This window comes from Chelonoidis abingdonii, chromosome 14 (genome assembly GCF_003597395.2).
Source record: "Chelonoidis abingdonii isolate Lonesome George chromosome 14, CheloAbing_2.0, whole genome shotgun sequence".
NCBI lineage: Eukaryota > Metazoa > Chordata > Testudines > Testudinidae > Chelonoidis > Chelonoidis abingdonii.
Window position 1 is genome coordinate 4,815,606 of NC_133782.1, and position 15,910 is coordinate 4,831,515.

Genomic DNA, 15,910 nt, shown 5'->3' on the forward strand with positions numbered 1-15,910 from the left:
CAAAATCGGCTTGTGTCCCCACAGTTCACCCCCATTCATACCCTGCTAAACACCAGACGGGGAGGGCTGGTTCTAATGCAGAACATGACTATTTGCCCACAGATATCAAAGTAACCAGCAATGATGGGAAAAGGAAAACAAAGTGCCTGAGCATAACAATGGCTCTTTAAAACAAAACAAAGAAACAGTGCTGTGACCACAGCACCACTTATCCAAATAACCCACCCACGGGGTAATAGGCAATTACCCCAGACAGGAGCGAGCCATGCAGAATTCTTGGCGGTTCAGCACGTTTGCACAAATCGGCAAGCTGTCTGAAATCACCTCTCCCGCAACTGGCTGAGATTACACCTCGAACGTGACCGCTAAACCAAACAGATGCAGCCCTGCACCTGGAAACCCTTTCAGAGCATATTGTAAAATATTTCCTTCGCCAGATGAAAAACTTTCAATTTTCCTTCCCCCCCCCCCCCCAAGTGATTTTCAGACTTTCTCTGCTGGCCTGGGCAACTGCAGTCCTGAGCAGTAAGGTCACAGCGGGACTTCCTCAAGCTCTAGTGGAGGTCCGAAGAAGCAGGCTCTGAGGATGGGAACAGCACGTTCCGAGCCCTACTCATCTGAAGGTTCTCTCTTGTTATTTCTGCTCAGCTGGAAGCTCGGCATGAGTCCCTGGGCTCCTGAAGGTGGTAAATGGGGAAGTGTAATGAATCAATGGCTCGTCTTCCAGATGGCTGACCTAACTGTCTCTCTGATAAACTCACAGCCATGAATATCAAACACTGGTGTTTCAGGGACCGAGGTAGAGGCTGCCTTAAAGGCTGTTCTACTGGGAAGAGACCAAGGAACCATCTGCAAGGTATCTGCCTTTTAATGTCCTCCTTCCATGGGTCACATGTGAAAGGGCTGCAAGGCAAGGGTTTCGAATACAGTCAAATCGCATTACATTAATTCACCAGGCTTTTCTTCATTAGCTTCTCTCTCTTGCAGGGATAGCAAAAGTTGAAATCTTTCTCACCTTGAATGCCTGCATCGGGGACGTGGAGTCAGCCAGCAGGGAGAGAAGACAAGCTTCAGAGCAGTTAGGATTAAAAGCCAAGTGGATGCCATGGCCCATTTCTGATGGGACTGCATGACAGGGGGCAGCAGCTTTGCTTCCTAGTCCCCACTGAACCAGGACTCAACCCAGCTCCACTCCCTGCTCCTTTTGCACAGGTGCTCAGCGGAAGGGGTACAAGGATGGCTGTTTGAGACAGAGTTGGGAAAGTCAGGGGCGGCACCCAGGGCAGGGCTGGAGCCCTAGCTGCTGCCTAGTCCTTTTCTGACGGTAGCCACTTAAACTTTCCTCTCTCCTAGCAAGAGACCTTGCTGACCACAGCTGCAGTTCTCCACTGAGCCACTGCCCCAGCTGGCAGTCTGTGGGTCACCACTGCTCAGGCACCCAGAGGTGAATCACCACAGGGAGAGGGTGAGATCTCACCCAATGCTTGAGACCTTTGACTGTCCCTGATGAGCAAATTACATTGACATCAGGAGAAGGGAGCCTGTGAGTCCACGGATGCAGCAGTGGGTCCTGAACAGAGTGGTCACGGTTTGACAGGATGGGCACAGCACAGACGGCAGCAGGGCGGCTTCCTCATGCTGGCCTGCCCGTCCATGGAGATCCAGCCCTGCTGCCCAGGAGGGTGAAATGGGAGTTTAATCTTCACGGGTCATCTAGGTCTTATGTACACAGAGACGTAGCGCGTGGCAAGCTGAGGCTGTGTGAATCTGCTGTGCACTGACTGGCCGGAGGGTCCCTGCTCTTGGTCACTAAAAGTCCCCTAATGCACGTTGACCTACTCCCACGTCAAGCAGCAGCGGGTCAAAGTGCACCAGGGACCTTTTAGTGCACGGCAGCAGGATCCGTGCAGGCAGTTAGCGTGCTACACATCCACACCCCTGCTTCCCGTGCACTAAGCTGCCATATGGACAAGCCTTCAGCCCTGGACTTCTCTGCCAACACTGCCAAGTGGAAGTGGGTCCCTATTAGTACAAACTGGATTGTGGGCACTTGGCAAACCCAGAACTTGACTGAAACCCACCAAACTCATTTTACAAAGGGGAGGGGGCCACTGAACTGTCCCCCACGCAGGGCCGGCTTTAGGAAGTGCGGGGCCCAATTGGAACATTTTCGGCGGGGCCCTGGCAGGGATGACTAAAAAAAAAAAAAGTGTAAAAAAAAAAAAAGCCTTTTATTTCTTCCATGTATTATTTACTTTCCATAACTATATAAATAATACAATTATATATTATGTAAATTGCATCATATATGCTGTTGATTGGCTATTAATGACTGCCATTTTCACATGTGTGGGGCCCTGCCACTCCCTGCAGGTGTGCACATGTGTGGGTCCCAGCTGCTCCCTGCCCCCTCCTTGAAGCAAGTCTGCAGGGTTACTGCCCTGGGAACTGCAGGACAGCAGTGGACATGAGGCGGTGGAGGCAGGGCAGGGCTGACTGGAAGTAGGGTCTAGCTGCAGGCAGGGCAAGGGGTGCAAGGCTGGCTGGAGACAGGGGTGTGTGGGGTGGGCTGGCTTTAGGCAGGGCCGCGGGGGATGCAGCAGGGATTGGGAGGCCTAGAGACGAGAGTTGCGGAAACTGGCTGGCTTCAGGCAGGGGGGTGCAGCAGGGATTGGCTGGAGACAGGGCAGGGAGTGCAGGGCTGGGTGTGGACAGGGTGTGCAGGGTGTGCAGGGCTGGTGTGGGCGGGGCTGGTGTGGGATTGTTGGCTTTGAGCAGGGCCACAGAGGGTGTGGCAGGGGTTGACTGGAACAACGCAGGGGTTTGGCAGGGGTCTGCTGTGGGCAACGGGTGGCAGAGCCTGGCTGCAGGCAGGGGGCAGGGCTGGTGCGGGCAGGGCAGGGGTGCAAGAGGCAGCTGGAGCCCCTGCCTTTAAATAGCCCCCAAGGCTCCCGCTATCCCAGGCTCTGGAGGTTATTAAAGGGCCTGGGCTCCCTGCTTCTACCCACCCACTTTTAAATAGCCGTGGGAGCCCTGGAAATACATGGGGGGAGGGGGCTCGGTAAGCTATTTAAAGGACGGGGTGGCAGAGGCAGCTGAAGCCCAGCCCTTTAAATAGCCCCCAACGGCTCCGCTATCCCAGGGCTCTGGAGATTATTTAAAGGGCCTGGGGCTCCCCTGCTTCTACCCCCCCCGGACCTTTTAAATAGCTGCGGAAGCCCTGGAGAATACATGGGGGCAGGGGGCTCTGGTAGCTATTTAAAGGATGAGGTGGCAGAGCAGCTGAGCCCTGGCTCTTTAAATAGCCCCTGGAGCCCCCCGCTATCCCAGGCTTTGGGGGCTATTTAAGGGCCCAGAGCCCAACCGGCGAGAGCAGGCTGCAGGGTAGGGCTTTTGCGCTCCGGCCAGGGCTCCAGCCGGAGAGTGAGGTTGTGGGGCGCTTGTCCCGCTCCGGTCGGGGCTCCGGCTGGGACAGCGGGGGGGGGGTGGCGGCGGGGCTTGCCCCGCTCCGGCCGGGCTCTGGCGGGAGAGTGGGGTTGCAGGGAGGCTTGCCCTGCTCTGGCCGGGGCTCCAGCAGGGACCGCAGGGCGGCTTGCCTGGCTCTGGCCGAGGCTCCAGGCGGGTGAGCGGAGCAGGGCTGCAGGGCTTGCCGCGCTCCGGCCAGGGCTCCAGCTGGGAGAGCCGGGCTGTGGGGCAGCCGCGCTCCCGCGGCGTTTTGGTCAGAGGAGCGGGGCCATGGAAGACCCTGGAGCAGACTGCAGCCCCGGTAAGAAAAAAAAAATTAAAAAGCGCTTAAGGCGCAGGGCCCTCTTAGGCGCAGGGCCCGATTCCAGGGAATCGGCCTAAAGCCGGCCCTGCCCCCAGGTACTCACAGTGTGTACTGAGCACTGGGGAAAGGACATTAAACGTCAGCTGCACCCTGGCCAGGAAGAGGCAGGATGAACACGCAGCTGGAATGAGATATTGCAAGTTTAAAGCCAGATGTGCGTACTGCATATTGTCTTAGGGTCTGAGTCAAAGTCAATGGCAAGGCTCCCCAGGTCGTCAGTGGTCCTCAAGCACCAAAGGAAGTTACAGTCCAGTTGTAGCTGGTGGGGTTGGTTTCTAATTCTGCAGAATTAAATCAGAGGCCGAGACATTCAGCACAGAGAGACACGGTCCTCTCTTTGCACACAGTTATGCTGAGCTGGAGACATGAAGCGAAATGCTTCTGGCACCCTTAACTCAGCCTCTGATGACAGGAGTTTGTACTGGAAATGAAAGAACTGATGATGCTTAATTGCTGATGTCAGCACCTTTTGCCTCCCTCCTTGGAAACACTCCAGTGATGAGGCCGCACTGACTAGTCCCTTATCGTTAACAGCTAGTAATAACGAATACAGTGCCCCTACGGGTCCACCTGCCGACTTCCTTCCACAACAGGCCACTCAGGACACTAATGAGACCTTTTTCAATGAAAGGACAGCAGGTACCCCCAGTCCTGTCTGGAGCAAAATGCAGTAGGCCACCACATGGCAGCTTTGTGGAGAAAGAACGCCGGGGCAGTCACTGCAGAGATGGGGGCCAGAACCAAATCCCTGGACTGTGGGGAAGTTTGGTCCAGACTCTGGAGCTCAGGCAGGTATTGAATGCCATGCATCAAGCAGGCTTTAGCGTCAGTCTACACTGCAGTTGGAGGTGTGTGATTGCAGCTCTAATCTAGTTCGCAAGGGTACTAACAGCAGCGAAGACACGGCAGCATAGGCTGTACAACCTGGCCTGGAAGCCTGGGTACATATTTGCATTCCTAGCTTGTGCCGCTGTGTCTTCACTGCTATTTTATCCATGCTAGTTAGTCGGAAGCTAGGCTGGGTACGTCTATCTGAGCTGCAATCACACCTCCAATTGCACTATCAACATACCCTAAGGGGCAGGGGCGGCTCTAGGGATTTTGCCGCCCCAAGCACGGCAGGCAGGCTGCCTCTGGCGGTTTGCCTGCGGAGGGTCCGCTGGTCCTGCTGCTTCGGCGGACCTCCTGCAGTCATGCCTGTGGGAGGTCCGCCAAAGCCGCGGGACCAGCAGACCCTCCGCAGGCAAGCCGCCAGAGGCAGCCTGCCTGCCGCCCTCGTGGCGCCGGCAGAGTGTCCCCAGTGGCTTGCCGCCCCAAGCACGCACTTGGCATGCTGGGGCCTGGAGCTGCCCCTGCTAAGGGGACGCTGCAACGTGGTCTGTACAACACAGAGCCCACGTCCACTCCAGGTCTCCACACCTGCTCAGTGCAGGACACCAGCATGCACGCTGCTGATGCACTCACGTGCCAGTGCCACTGAACCCCAGCGGCAGATGCAGCCTGCCCAGGGCCACTCAGAGGATTCAGAAGGACCCCTTGCTGCCAAATTGCCACCAAAGACCCGCCCCGGGACCCGCCGCCAAAGCGCCGGAAGGACTCCCACCGCTGAATTGCTGACGATGACCTGGAGCAGAAGAAGCTCCGGAGGCCGGGGACCCGCAAGAGTGATCTGGGGCCCCCGGAGCAAGTGAAGGACCCTGGTCCAGGGGCCCCGAAACACTCTCATGGGGGCCCCTGCGGGGCCGAGGACAAATTGCCCCTTTTGCTCCCCGGGCAGCCCTGAGCCTGCCTAATAAAAGTCCCACTTCTCTTTTCAGCTTCAAAGCCCTGCAAAAAAGAGAATTAACAATGCTTGCGGTGGGAGGGGGAGAGGCAAGTTCTACTCCCCACCTCTACTCCTTCGAAACGGTGGGTTTTTTTAAAGTCCCCGTTAAATAATCAGCTCTTAAATTCTGCAGGTTATGAACTCGTCATGAGAACGTAAAGCAAAATCAAGGGCCTGCTCTTGCGAGGTGCTGAGCTCCATGGGAAAGACACTCCCCCAGTGGGTTGGCAGGGTGCTGAGCACATTACAGGACCAGTCTGGGAGAACAGACCTTCTCTTTCCCTGCTAGACAGGCAAAAGGAGCACGAGCTTGGAGATCAGGGCAAGCCAGAGCCTAGGACTGTGACACCTCATGCACTGGCCGGAGATGGGGATTAGGGGAGAGCATGCTAGAAATGTGCTGGAATGGCCCTCTCTATCCCAAAGGGCCATTCGACAGTGCACATAGACGGCTAACGTCCCATAAGCGGCAAGAGACGTGCACTTTGGACAGACTGGTACCTGTGAGCCTTCGGTTCCCGGCTGCTGTAGGAGCTTGACAGTCCTGCCACCTGCTGACCTCTGACTCCGCCCATCATGCCAGGTGAGGCTGCTGCCCGTATTCCGCTGCAGACGGTAGTTGAGGTTTTCGGCCGACACCGTGTGCTCCAGGAGGTTCCGGCAGAAGCTGAAGTGCGCGGCAGCGGCTGGGGAGGAGAACAATTTAGATTAGAAAGACAACAAACATACCTCATGCACCAGTGTCCTCCCACAGCTGCCCAGATTGCACTATGCGCTGCTGTTCAAGAGACAGGACCAAGTCCACATCCTCCAGGCTTCTTCTCTGCCCCGAGGCCGAAGGAGCTGGGAAGGATCTGGAAGTGCACCAGATTGGCAAAGCCTGTGTTGCTTTCATCTCCAGTAGAGAACAGCCTACTACTGCTACCTGCTCTTCGCTGTGGTGGCAGAAGTCTGTTCTACAAGTTCCAGATGCAAAACTCCATTGAGCAACCATGCAGGAGAGGGCTGTTGCTATGGCAGCGCTTGTGGCCAGGAGAAGGGCTTGGTGGGAGGACAGGGGTTATTTTCCAATAAGAAGCAGGTGAGGCTGTTCTAAAGGAAGGAAGCTTGTCTGTGGGCTACATAGGGAGCAGCTGCAGCATGTTAGCAAGCCCAGCTCTTCTGAAGGAACAGGAAATCAGCCCCAGTTCCTAGTGACCAGCTTTGGCTGCCAGCAGACAAGGCGGCAGACACTTAAATGCACAATGACACCCAATGGGGCCACAGCTGCTCATAAGGAACCACGCACACGGGCTGCAGGAGCTCCAACCGCAAATCCCAGCTCCGTTAGGAAATGGGCTGGCTATGGAGCTGCGTACCAGGTGCATCCCCAGGCCCCTCTCCCACTGGCACGTGGGCTGCAAAGCCCCTCGCTCAGCTGCACTCGCTTTGGATACAGGTGCTGCATCGGCACCGATTCTGGAGGCTTTAACGTAGCGCTCCCCCGAGCCCAGGGCTGGCTAACTGGGTCCCCTGGGCCTGACACCGCCACACACAGGCAAGACCATTACATTTAGTGTTCCAGCAAATTAAGGCTTATCAGAGGGGAGTTTGCCCCAAGCAGCCATGTGACCCATTAACCCTTTAAAGGCTACAGTGCCTTAAACTTGTTGGCGCTGGCCTTCTGGTCTGCGGGGCACCATGCTGTGCTGGGGGGTGGAGGAAGCAAAGAGGAGGTTGAGCAAAGAGCTGCTTCCCTTGCCAGTCCTAGGGGGAGGTGCAGTGGACTCTCCAGCTATGGCTTGAGCTTTAGGCTGGCCTGGTCTGCCCCACACATGCCGCTCTCCTGTGTGGGGGGAGGGGACGGAGTGCCTTTTTGCCGTATGGATCCCCTAAAACTTCTCCAGTCCGGGCACTGCCAGCAAAGACGTACCTTACCCTGATGAAATGCCAGAGAGCTCTGCAGCAAGGATCCCACATGCCAGGGCTCGCAAGGGGGCAGGAGCAGTGTCTCAGACCATCGCTGGGCAATCCTGGTGCCTTTTCCAAGGGTATTTCAGCACCAAAAATGCTGAGGAGGCAACATCCCAGGGGCCGCGTGATCCGTGGAAACCACGTTCCAGTTCAGAGGGGCAAGAGGTAAAAATAGGACAGGAAGAGGAGTGTGTGTGTAAGAGCCGTACACCTCTGCTCCTGAAACTGCCAGACAGGGTCTGTATAACCTGGGGTCCCGGGCTCAGTGCTATGACCAGGCCCTTGTTCCCCACCATTCCCAGAGCCGGACTTGAGGAGGGCTGAGAGGCTGGTGGGTAAAGCAGGACGGGCCTGTGTTGTCTGGCTGGCTGCTGGAGGATCGCGAGGGCCAGGGGTGCTGCCTCTTGCCACCTCGCGCCTGTGAAACCATCCTGTCTGTTCAGATGGCTGCTGTTACCATGGCAACAGATTCTGCGACCTGAGAAGCAGTGGGTCTGCGCTGTGGGCATTCCCAGTCCTGCTACTAACTCCCCCCTCCCCAACCACTTATGATGGGAGGCCTCAAGCGTCTCATCGCTGCTGAGCCAGTGAAAGGCTGTGAGAAGCAGACTGAAGCCCTGCGGGCTGTAGGAATGGCAGGTGTGGTCTGAGAGTGCGCTGGCTCTGGGTACCCATGTATGGGCTTTAGGGGCGTATCGTCTGTGGGTGCTCGTGCACGGGGCTGTACGTATCCCGACTCTGGGTGCATGGTGAATTTGCCTGTAGCATAGATATTACAATAGCAGAAGGTCACAATATAAGCTGCATAGGCACAGCCTTCGGGATGGGCCTGAGTGACTCCGCATGGTCTCTCATGATCCCATGGCACTGGTTGTTAGGAGCAGGGATATAAAGCATGATCCTTTGGCCAAATGCCAACATGGATTTTTATATTCTACTTCCTTGAAACACACACCCTCCCCTCCGTGCAATTTCCAGTGACGACCGGATTCTTCTGTACCCTCTGCCTTAAGCTGTTGTGCAACATTTCAGTGTACACGCTACCTCCGAGGAGGCTGGCTGCATTTCAGCAGCCAGTGAGGTGATGCCTCAGCTGAGGCACTTTGAAATTCTTGGCTGATGGTGCTATACAAGTGAAAACATTCCTTTTTTTTTGGCTCAGCCCCTAACTCGTGCTCTTGTTCACAACGCCAGGAGACTTGGGACGGGAATGAAAAATGCAGCATCAGCTGGGACTTTCCATTGCCAGGCTGGGTCATACCCTGAATGGTGTTTAAATGTCTTCCTGTCCCCACCATTCCCTTATTTTCTCTTTAAAGAGAAGCGAACAGCCCGCAACCACAATTGCTTATGCTGGCTTGCTCTGATGAAATGAACAGAGCAGCCTGAGACGTTTGCTCACACAGTGCTAGTACCAGCAAAGCTTGCTTTGACACCAATTTTCCAGCCAGCGAGTCACAAAGGGTCTGCGTCACCAATTTGCTACACCAGTTTTATGCAAGCGTGTATTCACTGGGTTGGTCCTCCGCTGACTTTAAAGGAGCTAAACTGGCAAAATGTATGTGAGCTGAGTATCTGGCCCATTGTCTCCATAGAGTCGGACTAGCGTAACGGAGTGGTCAATCCATCCCATGGAGTTCTTTAGTAAAATTCCATCCACTCCCTCCTATCCCCAAACAATTCAGGGGTAGAGGAGATTTCTTGAGATTATAATGGAGCCCAGCAGACCCTGCCCATTTCCTCTTCCAAATCCTGAAGAGACACCAATCAGAACATTTACAGAAATGCCTGTGTGTCTATGAATGTGTGATCACTTAAACAGCTCTGAGCACATGCACACGTGAACTTTGAACAGATGTGAATTCACGCCTGTGTGTGCCCACATATCTGGCACATGTGTGTGTGTGTGTGCGCATGCATGGGTAATGTGAGTACATGCACACAAGGGTCTATTTGCATGTGTGGGTGAATAACCACATGTATGTGCGAGCATGCCAGCATCTGCACATGCACGACCATGGTGAGAAAGGAAAGTAACTGTGCTCATTCGGTATTGACCGTTTGATTGCTCAGAAGCTTGGGCTATTCCATTTGTTCCAATTAAAATGTAAAATTTTCCTTTGTGGGGAAATAAAATGAATCCTTCTGTAAGAATAAAGAATCAGTACAAGAGTCACACACTCGTCTATTCTAGATAAAAGGCAGGAGGCTTGGCATAAGCCATGTGGATCCCACAAAGCAGGGACTAAAACAGGGGAGGGCAAACTTTTTGGCCTGAGGGCCGCAGTGGGTTTTGTAAATTGTATGGAGGGCTGGTTAGGGGAGGGGGTTGAGGGCTGGTCCCCACCTCCTATCTGCCCTCCCCTCAGGACTGCTGACCCATCCCACCCACCCCCGTTCCCTGACAGCCCCTCTGGGACCCCTACACCATCCACACACACCCGCTCCCTGTCCTCTGGACCCCCACTGCCCCATCCATCCCCTCCTCTCATTCTTGATGCCCCCCTGGGACCTCTGTCCCATCCAACCACCCCTTCTCCCTGTCCCAACTGCCGCCTGCTGTGCCATCCAACCCCCCTTCCTTCCTGACTGCCCCCTAGTACCCCTGTCCCCATTCAACCCCCCTTTTCATCCCCCTGACCACCATCCACACCCCCTGACCATCACCCTGAACTCCCCTGCCCTCTATCCAACTCCCCTACTCCCTTACTGTGTTGCCTGGAGCACCGGTGGCTGGCAGCACTAGAGCCGCACCGCCCGACTGGAGCCAGCCACGCCACTCTCACCACAGCGCAGCACAGAGACCGGGTCAGGTTGGGCTCTGCAGCTGCGCTGCCCCAGAAGCTCATAGCCCCACCGCCCACAGCATTGTGCCTGCAGCAGAGCGAGTGAGCTGAGGCTGCAGGGGAGGGGCCGGGGGCTGGCCTCCCAGGCCAGGAGGTTGGGAGGCAGGCAGGACGGTCCTGTGGGCTAGATGTGGCCCGTGGGCTGTCATTTGCCCACCCCTGGACTAAGATCTCACTGTTTAGACTACAATGAACAATCTGAAGCCACACAAAGAAACTCCTTTCCAAGGATACCTGCTGCACTGTAGGAATGAAAGGGTTCCAGAAAACCATCACTCCATTGGGCGCTAATATCTATAGGATCCCTAACTTGAAAAGAAAAATCAACCCTTGTGCAACAGGAAACTGAAGTGTAAGAAAATGCCACTCACTCAAATGATATGTTGTACAGAACTAAACCTATCCAAGGAGTAGAACGAGGAGTAACGGAACCATATTCAGCAGAGAGAAATATCAAACATTTCCTAAGAGTGAGAGTGATTAGGCTGTGAAATGGTCTCCTAAGGGATGAGGTGGAAATGCCATTGTCTGAGACATTTTAATCTGACTTAAGGAACCTTCAGGGAACACACTGTGGAAAGCAATCTTACACTGGTCCCCAAGGGAGGAACTAAATGACCGAACAGCTCGAAAGGACTATGGATCTCTGAAAGGGAATATCCTCCTTTCATTAATTTTCAGAAATAGAGAAGAGCCCTCGTCAATTAATTACAACATAAGCCAGCTAAGAGGATAAGGGAAAATGGAACAGGAAACTGGCCTGATCTAAGAATGGGCTTGCTAAATGTATCTGATCTTCATGAAGCTTCCAATGACGCCCTGGATCGTGAGAGTATATGGGATTATTGCTCGGTAAACCACTGCAACAATTCTCTTGTGATTACTACTTCTTTTAATAGAACAAATGGAGTGGAGTCTTTTGTGCAAATGCAACTGCATAGCGAAACCTAGTGCTCGGAGGCCATGTAGGTACTTAGACAGAAAGCGAAGTCAAATCAGTGCAAGGGCCTAGCAACAGAGGCCACCCCACTGCACAGAGGGGCCTGCTGGAGAAGCCAGTCACAGGTAAATACCAAAGGCATCAGTAACTGGGAACAATGAGAAGCCAACAGGACTTTCTGAAGAAGTGCAGAGGTTCAGACGGAAAGGGCTCTTTCATCATTCTGATGCCAGTGCTGTGTAATGTGACTTTGACATCACAGATGGGAGGGCACCTTTTCTCAAAGAAGAGCAGAGATGTAAATGCTGACTTCATCCACAGCTTATTAAGCATTATAAGATGGCCATCACAGAAGTAAAAGCCCCACTGGTGGCTGAATATTCCAAGCCAGGGTGATAGAGGTTACCAGCCGCCCTCAGAAACCCAAGAGCCAATTGACAAGAGTTTGGGGTTTTCCCCTTTTAAATACAAAAGTATTATATAATAGACATGATGCACCCACGGATGGATTGCTTGGTCTAGAATCATTTGTCTTTATGGTCCCTCATTAGGGGGATATTAGATTCTAAAGCCATGTCATGTTTGGCTGCTTACTTCCTTTGCTGATGGGACCATAATTCATAGATTCCAAGGGCAGAAGGGAGCATGCTGACCGTCTGGTCTGACCTCCTATATAACACAGGCCAGAGAACTTCCCCCAAATAATTCCTAGAGCAGATCCTTTGGATAAACATCCAATCTCAATTTAAAAATTGTCAGTGACTGAGAATCCACCAGGACCCTCTGTATATTGCTCCCATGGTTAATTACTCTCACCATTAAAAATGTATGCCTCATTTCCAGTCTGAATTTGTCTAGCTTCAACTTCCAGGCATTGGATTGTGTTAGACCTTTCGCTGTTAGATTAAAGAGCCCATTATTAGCTAGCAGCTGGTCCTGCTGTTACCCTGAGGCTGTTGAAGATAGACAGTTGCACTGCAGGACCCCTCCAGTTTAGGTCATGTACTGTGTAATGACATTCACATATGTACCCACAATGTGTGTGTTATTCACATATATAAAATTGGGAGTGTAAGGAGAAGCTGGCTTCAGTTTTCAACACAGCAGGACTAGCATCCCTTCTCATAATCATAGAATATCAGGGTTGAAAGGGACCTCAGGAGGTCATCTAGTCCAACCCCCTACTCAAAGCAGGACCAATCCCCAGACAGATTTTTACCCCAGTTCCCTAAATGGCCCCCTCAAGGATTGAACTGACAACCCTGGGTTTAGCAGGCCAATGCTCAAACCACTGAGCTATCCCTCCCCTGCATAATATTTGCATCCAGTGTGGCATGTAGTACAGAAGGGTTACGCAGGTGAGCAGGGGTCCTGCTATGTTAAAGAACCCCTCAGGGGTCCTGGCTTGAAGCTGAAAGACAGGGACCTGTTTCCAAAGGTCATTACCCTTCATCCATCCCCATGGAATCTGAGGCTCGTGCAGGAGCTCAGGTTGCTGTATTCAAACCTGGTCTGAGATGAGCCAACAGTGTCAGAGAGCAGGCAGCAGATGGGAGAAAGGCAAAAAATGAAAGTGCTCCGAATAAAGGCAGTGTATGGAGCGCCCCGATGGGTTTATGCTCCAATGGAGAGAGGCAGCCGTTGTATTATCCCAGAGCTCGGAGGCAGTTCTTTAGAAACCTTCTGCTCCCTTCTCCCAAACAGCCCTCGGGTTTCAACTCTCTGGTTACTCAACAGCACTTAGTTCTGCAGCTCAGGAGCAGAAGTCAAGGGGCCACTGAGCAGGGCCCAGAGCCCATTCTTTCTTGCAGGTACAAGCAGATCAGCAAGCCCTAGAAGGGACCAGCAGCTGAGCCAGCCCTAGCTTGTCCTTTCAGGACCCCACTGTACCAGGTCACACTGGTGGCAATGGAAAAGATTTCCTGTCTTTGCACAGTCAAGTACCGAGGCCAAGCCCAGTGGGGCCCTGATCCATGACTCTCATACTCTACAGTAAATACAGTAATACATCCGCACAGATGAATGCTCAACAGCAGAGCCACAAAACCAAAAGCATCAACCGATTTCCTCCTACGATGACCCTAGAGGAACGAATTCAAAAATCAGCCAGGCCTTTGTCTCTTTCTGTACTGGCTATAACTCTCTCTGCTTAGGCTGCCCCTGGGCCCACTTCTCCAGAGCCAGTGTTTGCAAAGACGCCTCTGCCCACCTCCATAGAAACACAAAGAGGCATGACCCCATCCCTTCCTGTTCTCAGACACATCTCCCTGCCGGTTCAAGTCACCAGAGCTCCACTGACTTCAATGGAGCTCCAGCCTTTTACACCAACAGGGAACTGGGCCCTTGCACTACAGGTTTGCCAGACCCAGCCTTCCCGGGTTGCACCGCGATGGCGCCGTATTTCGGAGCCATGGGAGAGGAGTGGTAGCCCTAGCTGCAGCCTCAGCAGAGGATAAATGAATGAGAGCAAGCCAGCAATGGGGGAGTCCCTTCTGCCCTAAGACTTCTGCCATACCTGACTGACTCCTGCCGATTGGTGCTTCAGCCCTCCTGCCAATATGCAGCGCTCACTACCCTCTGCTTGTTCTGCAAGCTGGGCAGCGACCCAGCCAATCAGCAATGTAGAAAGGAGGATTAAGACCCTGGCATGCTCTATACACAGCACTCTCCTGCTGACAGCACAGCCAAAGCTCCCCCCATGTCATTGTCCTTAGATAATCCCCCCTTCTATCCCCCACCCCCAGCCCCTCGCTAAGCTCCTTCATTTACATGGCCAGGGAGTGACACAGAAGCGCAGAATGTGAACTATTCTGAAAAGGACTTAACCTGCTACCGCTAGACCTAAATATCTGCCTGTCACCCCTTCTAATCCTGTGTCAAGTGGAGATTTTAACGGGCTTGAATAAGCCGAGGTGAAAGTTCTCCAAGAGGGGAAGGAGCCTTGTTTGGTGCATCTACTCAGCAGCTCCCCAGTGGAGACAAAGCTGCCAGTGGAAACCCAAATTGAGAAATAAAATTGAGGGTAAGGTCCTGTGGAAATTCTGTATGTGACAGTTCAGTGGTCACCAGCTGTCCACGCTGTTTGGAAAGCGGAACTCATCTGAGAATTAGGAAAGTGACACTAGCTGCGGGGCTAAACTACAGAAGATCCAAGTTCTGCTCGCTGAATGCGCCTGGGTAAGTACTTATCTCTGTGCCTCCATTTCCCCACGTTACACTCTTCATTTTACTCCCCTGGGATGTTGTGCGTAGAGCTGAATCGGTAACGCTGGGCTGGAACAGTTTTCCATTAGAAAAAACACAGTTCCCCCATTGAAGGGCTTTGCCAAAATCATGTGGATTTCACCAAAATTTAATTCAGAGGAAAAACAAAAGGGGAGGAGGTGAGTTTGATTATTTCAATTTTTCCTTTCCAAATACCACTTTGTTTCCAGTTTTTAAAGAGATCTGCACACAAACAGCTCTTTTGGCAATTTTGCTTCCATGGAGAATTTCAACATGCGTAGGGTTTGTTCCAAATCAGAATGAAATCGAATTCTGAAATCGCAAAATCCTCCTGGAGACGGAATCTCTGTCCTCCGCCCATCTCTCATGGTGCGGCCTCACTGGTTCAGGCCACCGCGTGCTGGCACCATGGAGCCCGGGGTGGGCGGGGAGCAAGGGGGCTGGAACAATTTGTATAGTGGGGGTGCTTGGAGCCATTGAACCAAACTGTAAACTCTGTATATGATGGAAACCACTTCAAGCCAGGGGGTGCAGCTACAGAAACACAGAGTATTAATTGTCATTTTTACTCACTGCTTGCAAGACTTTGGCTCCTTTACTTAGCAGGCATGTATGAAACGCACAGAGAGAAAAAGGTAGGAGACTTTAATCTTCTCAGCTTTCTGCCTCCCTCTCCTGTATTAATAGAGCTCATCCCATCTCCCCAATGACCTAGCACATCTCTTTATGGAGCATTTCCTATCCCCAAAGCACCGGATCAAGTCTTGGACCTGTGGGTAGAGCCTGAGGCTGTGTCTACACTCGGAGTGCTTTGCTGGGATGGGAACACAGGCATACAGTACCAGCAAAGTGCACCTAGTGTAGATCCAGCTATACTGGCCAAGCCATGCTTCTACTGGTATTGCTAATTCCATCCATCTATCCCCGAGTGAAACAAGCTTGGAAGCAGAGCTTTGCCAGTATAACTGTGTCTCCAAGAGGGGTTTCTGCTGGTCTGCGGCGGGGGGATGGGTGGGGGCGTCACACCTCTTCACACCCCTGAGCGACACAGCTATGCCAGCAGAAGTCGGTAGTGTAGACACAGCCTGTCAGGGAGCCTCAGCCTGGGGACTTCAGCTGGGTTCAAAGGGATGTAGGTGGTGTTCTCCTCAATTCTTCCAGTCAAGGGTAGGGGCCTAGGCAGAGACAGATGCATCCTGGAGGTGAATGCCTGGTTGCGGAGATGGTGTCATCAGGAGGGCTTTGGCTTCCTCGACCACGGACTACTGTTCCAGGAAGGAGGACTGCTAGGC

At 53.1% G+C, this 15,910-nt stretch overlaps 1 protein-coding gene across 1 annotated transcript in view; it reads right to left on the reverse strand.

Moving 5' to 3' along the window:
- Positions 1–15,910, reverse strand: part of SAMD10 (sterile alpha motif domain containing 10) — a 41,348-nt gene that overhangs the window by 15,929 nt on the left and 9,509 nt on the right. Inside the window, exon 2 of the mRNA XM_032766440.2 lies at positions 6,156–6,340. Coding sequence (XP_032622331.1) covers positions 6,156–6,340 — 185 coding nt within the window. The remainder of the gene's footprint in view (positions 1–6,155; positions 6,341–15,910) is intronic.